General features: G+C 38.5%; 3 protein-coding genes and 1 non-coding gene across 5 annotated transcripts in view; 2 read left to right on the forward strand and 2 right to left on the reverse strand.

The window, feature by feature from the left end:
* The window catches only part of slco1c1 (solute carrier organic anion transporter family, member 1C1), a 29,534-nt gene extending 20,651 nt beyond the window's left edge, over positions 1-8,883 (forward strand). Inside the window, exons 12-15 of the mRNA XM_049726310.2 lie at positions 1,166-1,338; positions 5,172-5,236; positions 5,940-6,057; positions 6,140-8,883. Coding sequence (XP_049582267.1) covers positions 1,166-1,338; positions 5,172-5,236; positions 5,940-6,057; positions 6,140-6,377 — 594 coding nt within the window. The 3' untranslated portion in view covers positions 6,378-8,883. The remainder of the gene's footprint in view (positions 1-1,165; positions 1,339-5,171; positions 5,237-5,939; positions 6,058-6,139) is intronic.
* On the reverse strand, positions 8,794-11,917 carry bcap29 (B cell receptor associated protein 29). Its single transcript, XM_068651265.1, has 8 exons — positions 11,899-11,917; positions 11,336-11,446; positions 11,017-11,117; positions 10,700-10,847; positions 10,490-10,625; positions 10,211-10,313; positions 9,950-10,050; positions 8,794-9,848 (listed from the first exon to the last, which is right to left on the reverse strand). The coding sequence occupies exons 2-8, from the start codon at positions 11,425-11,427 to the stop codon at positions 9,813-9,815; spliced, it is 717 nt and encodes a 238-aa protein (XP_068507366.1). The 5' UTR covers positions 11,428-11,446; positions 11,899-11,917; the 3' UTR covers positions 8,794-9,812.
* A 446-nt stretch (positions 11,918-12,363) lies between these two features.
* On the reverse strand, positions 12,364-14,786 carry dus4l (dihydrouridine synthase 4-like (S. cerevisiae)). 2 transcript variants are annotated; one of them, XM_049726321.2, is made up of 7 exons: positions 14,625-14,786; positions 14,406-14,495; positions 14,089-14,210; positions 13,887-14,004; positions 13,312-13,434; positions 13,025-13,251; positions 12,364-12,950 (listed from the first exon to the last, which is right to left on the reverse strand). In XM_049726321.2, the coding sequence occupies exons 1-7, from the start codon at positions 14,675-14,677 to the stop codon at positions 12,685-12,687; spliced, it is 999 nt and encodes a 332-aa protein (XP_049582278.1). In that variant the 5' UTR covers positions 14,678-14,786; the 3' UTR covers positions 12,364-12,684. The 2 variants fall into 2 exon arrangements, with proteins under 2 accessions (XP_049582278.1, XP_068507365.1); XM_068651264.1 differs by lacking the exon at positions 14,406-14,495 and having other exon boundaries at positions 14,625-14,779.
* Positions 14,787-15,084: 298 nt separating this feature from the next.
* trnav-aac (transfer RNA valine (anticodon AAC)) lies at positions 15,085-15,157 on the forward strand. Its single transcript has one exon. It is a non-coding gene; the product is annotated as a tRNA-Val (tRNA).
* Positions 15,158-15,184: the final 27 nt, after the last annotated feature.

A 15,184-nucleotide genomic window follows, 5' to 3' on the forward strand; every position in this document is an offset into this window, starting at 1 on the left:
AATAGGAGTGGTGAAGCGTCGCCAGAGAGGAGTGGATCTTAGCGAGTGGGGTCCAGGAGCTGAAAGACAAAATCACTCTGTCAGATACCCGGCGGAGGGCGAACGGGCCAACCGGAGAGCCAGGAGTCGTGGTGTAGGCGAGCAGGGTAGGGAACGTGGTTTCAACAGCTGTAGAGGTGACCAACATCATCTAACACTCAGGCGACGAGTTGTTGACAGCAAGCTCCTTAAGAGCCTCCCCTTGATGAGCCTGATCGGTGATCAGATCTGTAACTCCTCAGCCACCCTTGCTCACGGATGCCACCTGTGGACAGAAAGGAAGTTCCCAGACCCTGACATAAATGAATGAATGAATGAATGAATGAATGAATGAATGAATGAATGAATGAATGAATGAATGAATGAATGAATGAATTTTCACATCAAGACCTACATCACAATTCTTTTTTGCGGACAGTTGTACACATCCAAAGCATATTTTAGGTTCTATTTTTGATTTCATAGTGGCAGCAGCGATTGCGGACTAGCCGGATGTGGCCTACTTGACTCTGATGTGCTTCAAGTCTTAAGTTTATGAAGGAGCTCAGTGGGTCAAGAAAAAAATATGAGCAGCAAACAACTCTGGTGCTCATTTGAAAAGAAATTGTTCTGTACACTCCTATACTTAATCATCACAGCGTAACTCCACATGATCAGTTTAAAGCCGTAACAATTGAGCTGCTGTTCTTCGTCCTCTCGTCTGGAGCACGCTAGGACCTTGTTATGAATGCATACGAGCACGTGGAGCCCATACCAGCCACATGAGCTGTCCTGTGGAAATTTACAATTTTGAGCAAAGTTATTTTGTTATCAACTAATTCCACTCTTTAATAGTTGAGTCACTGAAATCTGGGATGTCTGATTTTTTTCCTTTATTCTTTTTGGGAGGTGGGTTGTTTTGCCCTTCATTTCAGTCTTTTAGCTCTGATACGGAAAGTGCCTAAGTTTAGATGTGGTTAATAGATTTTTATGAGGAGGAAAAAAAAAATATTTTACTTTTTACTTACATCACCAAAGTTTCCATAAGAAATCAATTTTTACAGTTGAAAAAAAAAAACATTATCACACATGTTCAGTCAGTGTGTGTCTGTTTTCCAATGATTCATGTATATGCATTATTGTCCAGGTCTTCTCGAACTGTAGCTGTGTGGGTGTGGCTGGTAATCTGACAGCCCATACAGGTCAGTGCCCCGATAAGGACGACTGCGACAGGATGTTCCCGTACTTCTTGGCTCTTTCCGTCATCACGTCCTTCATCATTTCCCTGGGAGGAACGCCGGGCTACATGCTCCTCATCAGGTCAGCCTTGTGCCAAAGCCCATCAAAAAGCTTCCATGTCCCTCATCCTTTTGATCATAGAGGTTTTAAAGATCACTCAGTAGAGCTGAGGTGATGCTGTGTTTGATTTGGATACCGCATGAGTGAATGCTTTGCAATATGTCAATATTGAAATTTTTGCTTGATTTAGCTGTCAAATGGGTTATTTAAAGTCTTAGTGTAATTTGCAGTATCTGCTTTTTTTATCTGTATAGCTGGAAATCCCACTGGGCCATCTGCCATCTTTAAAAAAAAAAAAAACCCACATGATCGGCATTAAATCTTAAAAGGCCAGTTTCTGCTCTTCACAAATAAGATCAGACGATGTTGTGAGACGATGAGTGTAAACAGCTACTGTTTAATTTCCTTGTCATTGCTAACATTGGGTGACTAATTAGCACATCCGCCTCACAGTTCAAAGGCCTCTCTGGGGTTTGCATATTCTCCCTCATACTCGACTTTCCTTTCGCATTTTAAAAACATCCATGGTAGGTTAATAGATGACTAGATTGTCCAGCGGTGTGGATGTGTGCGAGAATGGTTATTTGCCCTTTGATTGTCTGTTATGCAATTCAGAGTATACTTTGCCTCTCATCCAATGTCAGCTGGTAGAAACTTCAGGTCTCTTCCTAACATTCCTCCACAATGATCTGAAGTTGTGATATGATGCAACAGGATTGAGCTAAACTGCTGGCCTCTGCCTCAAAGTGCTTATGAGACATTTTGATCTCTTTGTGTGATTTGATTGAAAATAGGTCACACCAAAACCAAGGTGCTAAAATTTTGGGTCGTCACCGTTGCCGTACCTTTAAGGTTGCATCATTGAACTGGTTAAACCAGGCATGTCCAAAGTCCAGCCCGCGGGCCAAATACGGCCCCCGGTCAGATTTCATAGGGCCCACAGCTTCGGTCTTATGATATATTATTTATGGCCCGCCTGCACTGTCAAACTGAATTTAAAAAAAACATGAAACTTGAAACTGTAATTCCTCCTATTACCAAAGGGTGGCAGCACCACCACTCTCCGCTCATTTCTGCCATGGCGACTGCAAAAAATACGAGGAAATGGGAATTACGATACTTCTTCACTGAAAATAAAGGCAATTGTGTTAATTTGCAATTTGTAAGAAAATTGTCTTGTTTAAGGATTTCAACCTAAAGAGACACTATCAGACTAAACATGCGACAAGCTAACAGGGAGTGACCGCGCTGATAAAATGAAGCAGATCCAAGCTGAAGTGGCATCACAACAGCGATTCTTGACGCGGGGCTGCAAGTCAAAAGTAAATATTACTAAAGCAACCTATGAAGTGGCCATGTTAATACTGTTGATGTTATAAACCTGTAGACATGGCACAAACTATTACTTTCTGAAAGATATTGTAAATGACAAGAGCAAAATTCAGTTGTTCTAAGTTTTAATAATAACATACAACTTTGCATTACCCATAACTCCCGTTTAAAATTTTCATGAGGTTAAAATCTTTTTAAATTCATGTAAATTTAAGGTATTTCATACAGTTTGTCCAATAATATTTGACTCTTCAGATGAATGAAAGGCAGAATTTGTGTTTTTAGAGTTGTTCACATCTGCCTAAGTGGCCTATATTTGTTTTTTTTGTCATTAAAAAAAATAAAGACAATTGGGACAATGAAATTTGTTTTATAACAGTGTGTATTTGCATGAAATTTTTGTAGTTAAAAAATGTCATGAAAAAACTATTGGCCCCCAGGCCCCTTCACTTTATCAAATCTGGCCCTCCTTGCAAAATGTTTGGACACCCCTGGGTTAAACAGTACATATTGGGTGGGACCCTTACAATTTCTACCATTTGTTAGAAATATGTAATTTAGGGTACAAAGGTGACTATTGCCTAAGTTTGGGAAGACCAAAATAATAAAACAGCTTCTTCTGCCACTTCTAATCAATTTTAAATTGTAATAACATCGTGCACCTCTAGGTGGTAGATACCACTTAGTAGCACTTCCAACTGTTTATCGCTATTAGAGAAGAACATTGAAATATTGTCAGCAATTATTGATTTTTTTGGACGTTTTAGAATCGCCCTAAGTGCACTCTGACAGCTCAAAAATATTATTTTAGCTTTTTTCTTTCTTAGCTTATTTTTCAATGGTACTCTACTAAAATGATTTTATTTCCCTTTTACGGTTTACTATGTCAAGCTACACTATATAAATGCCTTGCACGCACAATTGCAGTCATAATAATTAATTGTCATGACCTTGATGTAAACTAAACTTTTCCTTGGTCACTTAGTTTGTTTATGAAGCCATTTCTAGGAACTGTCCTGTGTGTCCAAGACTTATGCTTTTAAAACTTATAGTATTTTGAGTGTTCTTGAGGTCTTTTGAGAAAACAGATTATCTGAAATGTCTGAACTGACCTTCTTTTAGGAAAAGTGTCATAGATTGTAGTTGGAGGGGAAAAAAACATTATGATGGATATACATGGATTGACATATGACATTTATAGACTTCTAACATGCCCAACATTAAGATACTCCATTGAAGAGACTGTCTATGCGGTTAACCATTTAGGATTGAAATTAAGTTCATCCATGCATCCATTTTCTAGAACAGAACGCCCATTTTAGTCTCTTCCCTTAGACTTCTGGGTATTATGGTAATCACTAGTTCACTGTACTTCCTGAATGAAGTCATTCTGAAAAATGTACCGTATTGGCCCGAATATAAGATGACCCTATTTACAAGACGACCCCCTCTTTTTCAAGACTCAAGACTTTTTGAACACCAAATTTAAATTTATACAGAAAATAACTACAGTACATCTGAAACAAATGATTATAACAATATATTCGAGAAAAAAAGCATGTTATTTTGCCTCATTCAAATCATGCAAAAACTGTCTATCACATCTTAATATCCGAACATTTAAATATGTAAACTAGAGTGCAATCACATTTATAAATGAATGGCTTCTGGTTTTTGAAACGTAAATAAACCAATCTACTGTGATAAAACAACAAAATTGCAATAACTTCATTAACCATCAAAGTGAAGTCTAACTGTAACTGTACTCTTGAAACAAATCTGAATAAGGAAAAACATTGCAATAAAATAATGCAAACTGGTTTAAACTTGAGAGTAGCTGAGATCTGTCATGTCAGAACATTACTCCTCTGCCTCGCTGTGCTGTGTCACTGTCCTTACACTGTTATCTCTTCTCTTATTTTCTTCTCTTTTCTTTCTTGCTGCTATTTGTTATTTTTCTTCTTTGTGCTACCGCTATTTTCTTCTTCGTGACAGGGCTTTGGCCTAGGGAGTTAAGTTTAGCATTCGCTTTAAAGATATCTGGCGCCATCTAGCGTTGTGAATGGGTATAATGTCTAGACCCCGAATGTAAGACGACCTCCACTTTTTCAGTCTTATTTCAATGCAAAAAACACCGTCTTGTATTCGGGCCAATACGGTATTTAATCAATGATCAAAACTAGACTTAATATATTACTTTCGCTCTCAACATTGCAGTCAGTTAAATGATCTATAGTATTCACAAACAAAAAACACTAGTTTACACACATTTGTGAGTCAGTTGACTGGAACATTTTGAGGTTGAACTTTCAAGTGGAATTTCTGTCTTCACAGCACTCTGAATGACAAAAATAAAAATGTAGACGATCCCCAAATAAAAGCTAGCCAAGAGACCAAGAGAAACCAAAGAGGGGTTAATAAGGATTTAAATACTCTGTTATTAGTCCCATCATTGTTTTCAAGACCCACATTTCATATTAAATTATATGTATAATATATGACTCCAAATCTTTTTGTTACAGGTGCATCAAACCACAGCTGAAATCGTTTGCCTTGGGATTCCATGCTCTAGCGACACATACACTTGGTGAGGTCCTTCAAAATGTATTCTATCTGAGCTACCGTATTTTTCGGACTATAAGGCGCACCGGACTATAAGGCGCACCTTCAATGAATGGCCCATTTTAAAACTTTGTCCTTATATAAGGCGCACCGGACTATAAGGTGCACTATTAATGCATCATGTCAGATTTTTAATCCAAATGAAATCATTCTCCATTTTATCTTTTTTATTTCAACTTCAGACACAACAAATTACTTTATAATCACAAAATAGTGATCCATAGTCTTTTTGATTCATGATTCATAGTCTTCCGCGGGCCACTTATGATTGATTTCATGACACAATGCTTCGGGCCAGTTTAAATTTAGGAATTTGGTCCATATATAAGGCGCACCGGACTATAAGGCGCACTGTCGGCTTTTGAGAAAATTTTAGGTTTTTAGGTGCGCCTTATAGTCTGGAAAATACGGTACTTAAACTAGTGATGGGAAAAATGAAACTTCAAATTTACTTCGTGAATCAGTTTTATTTTTTGACTCCACTAGAGGCACTGTGGGTTTAAATAAAGGGGTGCTTTCAGCCCAATGTTGAACAGAGAGTGGCATCTCGAGGAGTCAAAAATACGACAACTTGTTTGTGTAGAAAATTTGAAACATAATTTAACCATTACTGCAAAACCACAATATCATGTACTGTTGGCTGAAACAATTTTGCTGTCTCTATACAGCTGGAATTCCGGCACCCATTTACTTTGGAGCAATCATTGACAGCACATGTTTAAAATGGGGTGAGAAACGCTGCGGTGGAAGAGGAGCTTGTAAAATTTACAACACTGCAAAATACAGGTAGAACTCTCTCAGTTAATACATGCGGCATATGAAGTTATTTCCACATGAGGAGGATTTTTTGTAATTTTTTTCCCATTAGGATCGCCTACCTGGGCCTGACTTTGAGCCTACGGACGATCTCATTTCTAATGTGCATCCCGGGCTTCATCCTGCTCAGTAGACAGCTGAAGAAGGAGGAACAAGACGCCCTTCGTGGATCTCGAGCCAATGGCGGAACAGAACTGGAAGCGCTCAGAAAGGAAGAATTTGTGATCTCAAATTCTGAGACATTGCAAAGAACGTCAGAAAATGGCACAGACCGCGAAACGCGACTGTGATGCCCTAGGGAGGGAAAAGATGACCTCTGAGGACCACCAACCTCCTTTTCATCACATGCAGATGAACAAACATATCTACATACACACATGCGCGCACACACACACACATGCGCACACAAACACACACGCACACGCACACACACAAACACTTGCAGGGAATCCTATTAAATCTGATGACAATATTTCTGAATTCTCATATTTGCAGAGACATTTCATATACTGTAGTTGGATATTTTGCATTTGTATTGTATTTGTTTCCCCCCCCCCCCACAATTTATTTTATTTGACACTGTTTTTATGTATGAAGGAATAATAATGCCACAGTGATATGAAATACAATTACAAGAAAGAAAAAAGCTGTAAGGTCAGTTGAATAAAGTTGTAATGTTAAGAGGAAAAAGTCAAGCGTCAGTATTATGAGAATAAAGTCGTAATTGTAATTTTATCATGTAAAGTGAATTGCCGCTTTCTGCAGGGTGTGTATATATATATATATATATATATATATATATATATATATATATATATATATATATATATATATATATATATATATATATATATATATATATATTGATGTACTGTACATTCATCAGGTCTATAATATTAGTTAAAATGTTTTATATTAATTTATATGTATATATTTTATAACATTTAAACTTTTTGGTATTTTGACTTTAGCCCTTACATTACAACTTTATTGCAGTTAATACTCAGAAATTGAAAAGGTCTATTGGCCATTACTCTTTTATTATACTAATGCTAGACTAAATGCTAGACACTCAGTTTACACTCAATTACAACTTTATCCGGAGAATAGTTTGACAGTCACTTTTCTACTACTTTTTTTTTTTTATTCAAACGTGTATACATGCTGTACGGGGGGTGGGGGCTGATTATCTGACAGCACCAAAACTGTACAGTAGAGTTTTAATATCCTCCCTCCATTGCAGTTTGCCTGGCATGCACATGTATGTTTCGGGGAAATGCTGCTGGACAGTACAAGAGTTTGAAAGGAGACCGAGAAAAGAGAATGGAACAAAAAAACAAAACAATAAAATTTAAATGAATAGAAAAAATAGGTAGCATTAGTAGTAGCAGCAACAACAATGGATTCAAAATTTCCGCCAAGGATTTGGGTCAAATTCAAAATACCATTTTCAAGGGCCCCCATGCAATGTCCTTACAATTGTGATCACTTTACACATCATGAATAGTGGACAAATAGGACAGAACCTGACCAGAGTAGCAAACCTGCCTTTGTGAAGGCTGTTGGTGTGCTGTAGTGTTGAAAGAATAGGCAAATTGAATGTTTCCTGCCCAAAAGTGCCTTGCAAGTTTTACGTACAGTACTGCATATGAAGTCTTTGTGTGATACAATATCATATCAGAGGCATGTCTCCTGTAAGGAAGACTGCCGCCCCACAAGGTCAGTGGGACCCGCCCCCTAAAATTTATTGAAATGTTGGCCTTTTTCTTGCATTTTCACTTTAACCCCATCAAAACGTATATTCTAACAATAATCTTAATGGATTCATTGTTTTATCCATTTTGAGGCCTCAACTAACCTAACATGCCTTTTTTAAATGTTGAAAGTAAAAGAGAACTCCACACAGTAAGAAGAGATATTTGAACCTTTAACCTTTAACCTCAGAATCATGAGGCAAACGAGCTGCCCTAAGCGTATGTTATAGAACATTAATTCCAGACCGTTTGGTGACTCACTGCACTGCTAGAGCAAAACCCAAAACACTGATTGGACAGAATGCTGTCATATTAAATGCCTCAACTGCTTAACAACAATTCTAGCGAGTGCTCTGATTTGCTAACAGCCGCCTAAGTACATTAATATCCCCAAATCGGCATATTTGTACTCACCATGGCGATCACTTACTGCCATGTATGGTAGTTTCCATGGGATGAACTGTGCCAAACATTGCCCTCAGCTTTTGATCAATTGATCGACCATGACATAGTTTCTATTGTTAATATATATTTAGCTCTACCTCGACATTGTCAGACTTTACACTAGTGACTTTGTTTTGTGATGTTTTTTTTTTTTTTTGGGGGGGGGGGGGTGTTGTGTGCGTGTGTGTGCAGAAAGTGATGCCTAAAGTCAACAGACATATGTTCTAAGTTGTTTACTATATTTCTTTCTTGGGGAAAACAAAATATCCTCCTTATATACTTAGCAAAGGTAAATTCAAAATATCTACATAATATCCTCATAAATGTAGACAATATTGTTTTGTATGACTATCACTACGGAGGATACATGCTGTACAACCTAATTGGAGGTTCAACTGAATTGTGACTTCTGTCTTTTGAATTCAGCTGTGTCAGGCACAAGTATTAAATACAGACAGAAGAGCAGCAATGAAGTTTACCAGAAAAAAAATAACTTGGATTATAAAAATCTGAATGTATTTAACTTTTATTATGGATTATTTTTGTAAAAATGCCAAGAAAAAAATACCTTGCAAGTAATAAAACTTTGAAAACTCAATCTCATAAAAAATGTGTTGGGGTGTTTTGTGTAAGATGTAAAAAAACAACAAAAAACATTGGGCATCTTCCTGACAGTGATGGGCATGTTGATTTACGTGCATGTGACATAGCCAGCAAAAGTGAGCAAAGTGTGCATACAGCATAGCCCATCGCCCATACATTAGGTGAAACATTGGTGAATTTGGGAAACAAAAATACAAACTCAATGTCCCATGCAGTAAAATTCATATTCTTGTCACCTAACACACCATTAAAAAGCATTACCTCACATGTTTTTTTGCAAATGACACATTCAAATTAAGACATGGCCAAAACAAGGGAAAAAGCTTAACTAAGACATAATGACCTGACAGTGCATGTGTGCTACATCCAAATAAATGTAAACTTGTGAGAGCAGCAACTTTCACGAGTGATAGAGGTCGTGAATAAGGGAATGATCCATTAGGAAATTTAGAAATACACACAAAAAAGTGGATCATTTCTGAGAAGACAAAGCTGAAAGCAAGCTTAAAAGTTTTTTTTTTTCCCAATCATGCTAACATTCTTCAGAGAAGTCCCAAACAAAAAAAGAGATAATATTGACTTCACTTCAATATTGTTCACCTTGCAGCTCAATTCCCATTATTGCCCATACGTATGTGTGTATATGGAATTATTTTAGGACATTTTAAACAGCTTGATTCGTTGTTTTTTCTCAAATCCAATCTGGGCCACTTTCATATGTGGTCCAAGATGATTTTCTTTTTTTTTTCCCACCGCAGTGTGAATGACCAGAAACAGGAAAGCGAGTGAAATTTCTCCTTAGGGATAGTCATGTGCCAGGAGAGTCAAAAAAGTAAAAAATGTGCTCCATTAAAAACTTGTATGTGCTTTGGGTGTCATTTGCACGGCGTCACAGGGAGTTGTGTGGAGAATTTCTCCCAAAGGTTAGTCTTCCTTTTTGTTTACAGGACTTTGAGCATTCTGGAAGACAAAAGAGCACAGGAGGAAAAATCACTGTGTAGTTGTTGGGGAATAGGTGGCTTTAGGCATATGGGAAGCTGCTGTTAGGAAAAAAGCATTACCTGAAGCACCTGATGTTCTTGAAGCAGTTTGTCATACTCTTTGGCAAGGCTGTCCGTTAGTTTCTTCAACGCAACCGCATCGCACTCAGACTTCTTCAGTACTGCACACAGACACACATCGAAGATCAAAACGGAACACCGGAAGCAATTACTCCGCCGAGGTTGAACCAACAATGTAAGCAAGGAGGGGAAAACATTGTGAGGCAACATTGTTTGACCACTGTGGCGAGAGACAGTTTGTCCAACCAGAATTGCACTAACCGTCTTCTGAAGCCTTCAGTTCTTCTTTCAGTTTCTCAACCTCTTTCTTCAACAGCTCCATGCCCTCTGCAGTTGCTGCATCTCCTGAGCCTTCCATCAGAGTCTGGAACAACATGGCAAGCACAGACTTTTAAAAGCCAGGTAGTATTGAATTATTCATCAAATGTGCATACACTGATGTTTAAAGGAGCCTCTGGCTGGTTAGTATGCGCTTGAGTGGAGGTGCACCATTTATCTATGACAGATTATTACTCTGTCTGTCTGTCTGTCTGTCGGTACCTTCTTAAGCAGCTCGTTGTCTTCCATGTACTTTTTGGCAGTTTTGTTTGCAGTGTCAGCCTGTGCCTGCAGTGCAGCAGTTGTCCCAGATACTGAAGCCAGTTGATTAATCAAGGTGATCACTCGCTTCATAACCCTTTTTATAGATTAAAAAAAAAGACGTTTAAATTGACAGGTTTGTTTGAGCTTGATCTGTAAGTAAAGACTCACAGCCAGAGGAAGACAGCGAAGCCCGAGATGTAGAGGTTCCGCTGGGCACGGAAAAGCTTCATGTGCATGTGGTCATGCATGTTGGGTAGTAGTTTGGCATCCGTGCCGAGATTTTTAACAGAGTACTTTCTCACCTCGCGGACAGCATCTACAAAAGAAGGAGCACACCACATTCTACCACCATCACTGTTTGTATACACACACACACACATATATATATATATATATATATATATATATATATATATATATATATATATATATATATATATATATATATATATATATATGAATCATAAACAACTGATTGCCCTTACCGAGGAAAAGGACAATAAGTATGATAATCATTGTAAGAAAGACTTTGTTCCAAAAGCGGGCAACGGGGCTCCAGATCCTCAAATTTAAAATTCTCTGCCACCTGAAACACACACACGCATGGTTACACGCTAGCACTCATAAAATCATCATGCATGAATGCCTTTATAAATGGGGGTACACAAAAAAATAAATTTTCCTGTGGTGTGATTTAGGAGTAATTTGAATTTGCAGACACTTTTTTAACACTCAGCAACACAACTCAATTTGCGTCCTGGAAGTTTAAATTGACAGCTTTTGCTTGTTAAACGTGTGCATCACCTCTTAGCTGAGATGAAGGGCAGGCAGAGGATGACAAGGACGCCTATCTCCATATAGAGGAAGAGGGCCACAGCGGTCCATTGTAGCGTCATCTTGAAGTGATGAGGTCAACTTAAAAGAGGGCAAGATCAGCGCACACTGGTTTCACAACCTCCTTAATATTGCAACAGGTTCAATGGAAGGCGTGGTCCATTTCCACTCAAAGTTCTCTACCTGTTTGTCAACACTTCATGTCTCAACATTCTCTGAACTCACAATTGAGTCAGGTTTAAGTTAACATAACATGACACGGCGCAACGCGGTCTCAAGCAGCACTGTGACGTGAAATATTCCTCACAAAAGAAAAACAACTCACAGAAGAGACGATCGCAGCTACAAGTGAAAATCAATCGCACTTGTGTACTTTTTGTGACAGACTCAAACTTCCTATCTACTTCAATAAAAACATAAGAACTTTATCAAATCTGCACCTGAAGAATACGGCATGTATGAATGCACACAATTGACGACAAGCACACTTTTAAAACTTATTCTAAAACAATATTAGAAAGGTGGTAACTTACGTCTGAGTTGCCACACTTCCTGCTATATGCAACTATGCGACTTTTCCGGTAAGAAGTATGTTTTCCGCTGTATCCTTTCAGATTAAAACTTAATACATAAAGTCACGTGTGCGTTCCAGCAAAATATCAATCCATTTTCTATACCGCTTGTCCCCACGGGGTCGCCGCAGCAACATAATTGCTGTCGAACTCGAGAAATACGCTAATGGCACATTTAGTTCAACTAAATTGCTCTTATTTTGAAGGCACCTTTTTGAATTCCGTCCTGTCAAAATACTATAATTAATTTAATAGCTTTCTTATAGTGTTTCTTTTTATATAGTGTACTTCAAATGAAGCCTGTAAATGTGTAAACGGGTGGAATTGAAACCTTACAACTGAGTATCAAATCACATGTATTTTTTTATACCGTTTTATATGATGTCTTGTAACAGTCTAAGGCACAACAAACAAAACCTAACGAAATTACATCAACAATTTTATTATCTGCATTATTATAAGTGACCACAGATGATCAAAATGAATGAGTAGTGTTTAAAACACGTGTCAAACAGTCAAAAGGTCTTTACTCCGGCACAGTCCCAAAACTTCAAATAATTGGCTAATCATTCCATTCAGTCCATTTTCTATTGCTTTATCCTGTTCAGCGTGTATAATGTGTGTGAATTGTCACCTATAGGTGCCCTGCAATTGGCTGGCGACCATGCCAGGGTGTCCCCTACCACAAAATGTGCAGGGATATGTCTCGCCTGGTCCCCCCATTCAGAGAAATTCTATAGAAAATGTTCATGTTTCCAACTTATGCACTGAACCATATGTACTCTGCAAGTAGTCTATTACAGCGGATGTACTGCATAAAGAATTGAATACTTTTCTCTCAGGCTGGGAGCTAACCCTCTCAAGCATGTATATGAGATGATTGTGGAAGCACGTAAATGGAGTGCCATGCTGTACAGCGATGTCCACCCAGTCCCATATGCACTCCAATGGTGTATCTTCATACCCCGCGAACAAGGCCGGGTTAGCCAGCAACCCTCGCGCTACCATCACACCTAAAACAAATCAACAGGAAATTGTTATATACTTTCAATAAAGCAATTTTGACTAAAAACAAAAAAGGGTTCACCATCAACACCAGTGAGCTGGTGAATAGACTCCACATCGCGTTGGTACTTGATGTCCCCGTTGGCAATAACCGGAATGGACACGCTGTCTTTGATTGTCTTTATGGCGTCGTAGTGAACTGGCTGGTGACGCTCCTCCGACGTACGACCGTGCACTGTTATCCACGATACACCTGCTGACTCCACCTTCTGGCACAGGTCTACTGTCTTCCTCAAGTCGTTGTGAATTCTACAAAAGTCAATTTAACTATTAATGTCTGTTTTAATTTTTTTAATAGCTTTCGTTTACCTTATTTTAATGGACGTTGTATAGTTTGGATTGGCCACTTGGTTCTTGACATGTCTGATCATGTCTTTAACCAGTTCTGGCTTGTTGATAAGGCAAGCGCCATATCCAGCAGACATGGCCCATCTGAAAACAACAACAAATAATGACTGACTAATGACACCATAATCCGTTAAATCGTCTAGGTAACGGAAGCTCGTCACTAGCTAACGGATGCGCCGCGAGTAGAACCAAGCTCGCATTGACTTTGCGTCCAGCTCAGCAAAACTTTTCAGGACCATCTCAGCATTTCAATCATCAGAAAAACTTAAAAATATGTGATTCTCAATATTAATGATGCACAAAAAGCTAATTTTGACTCATAAACTGCAATGTAAAATGGATTGTTTCAAGACTTGAAGTCCATCATTAAATAAAGCAAAATCATTTCAGACAGCAGCCAGTGGTACTTCATTTAGATCAGTGTGGTGAATGAATCAGCAAACAGTATGCAATTTTCAATAGTTGTATTATTGTTGACTTGTGTGTTATCACTGCCCAATGTTTATGCTTTATTTTTAAAACGGGTAGATGTTCACCTCTGGGGACATCCACAGTTCAGGTCAACTCCATCTGAGAAAGGTGCAACAGCGCACGTTGCATCAACCAGAGTCTGAGAGTCGTGGGCAGCAAACTGTACAATCAGAGGTCTGTCACCTATGGCAGACAAGGGACAAAAGTAATCGTACAGCTTACGCAGTTGATTATTAGCGCTTAACACAGATGAATTACATTACTCACACTCATTTGTGGTGAATTCACTGTCTCTGGCTTTGATGGATCGCACAAAGTCAGATGCAACTATCATTGGAGTGAAGCAAATGTCACAGTTGTACTTCCTTACCAACGACCTGAAAGCCAGTCTGTGGAAAAATGATAGCACGGCGCTTGTGATTAACCGAGAATCCACGACACATGTGTAGGTCTCAAGACAAGAGGTGCAGCTAATAAAATTACTGATACTCTGTTGTTTGCAGCGATATAGAACTTACTTGAATAAATATCGACACGACTTTGGCGGGAGTAAACGCGCAGAAACAAAAACAAATGACACTTACTTAGAGTAACGAACCATCGGCGCACACATTTTCACCACATTTTGTTCTTCAAAAATGCTCATGACGCTGGTTTGGTTACTGGTCTTCATCCTTACAAAGGTGTAGCGTTAGCACTTAGCATAACCAGTCGGTGGCGGTGCCCGATCGTTGCCACCCTGTCACTTTGCCTTAAAGTGCTTCAAATCAAACATAAGCACATTGTTGCTAATACGTACTTACGTTACTAAAACTACGGGCACGAGCAAAGTTTTTGCTTCGGACACATGCAGCATGTACAACAGGACCTCTCGTCCACCATGCGGAAATATGTGGGCGTGGTTTATAAAACGAAAACTAAATAACTATTTATCAATACAAATGATAATAATGGTAAAAAAAATGCTTGCTTGTTAAATACTCGCTAAACATTGTGACAGGACACACTACAAAATGCAGAGTGTTAAGATAAAACGTCTTATGCTGCGTTCAAACGTATCGTAAATAATTGACCGAATCATTTCAGTTCTACGTTGCAGCAGCTAACCAAGTTATAAAATAAGAACATTCGACTCTATTTCAACATGTTAAAAGTCATGACATGTTGAAAAATAAGAACATTTGACTCTATTTCAACGTATCAAAAATCCAGCATAGATATATGTTTTCCTTTCTTGTATCTATAAGGACGGACTCTGGGGTAGTTTCCATAGTGTAGTGGTTATCACGTTCGCCTAACACGCGAAAGGTCCCCGGTTCGAGACCGGGTGGAAACACTTTTACGATTTTCGAAAGAGAATATT

This window comes from Syngnathus scovelli, chromosome 7, assembly GCF_024217435.2.
Source record: "Syngnathus scovelli strain Florida chromosome 7, RoL_Ssco_1.2, whole genome shotgun sequence".
Taxonomy (NCBI): Eukaryota; Metazoa; Chordata; class Actinopteri; order Syngnathiformes; family Syngnathidae; genus Syngnathus; species Syngnathus scovelli.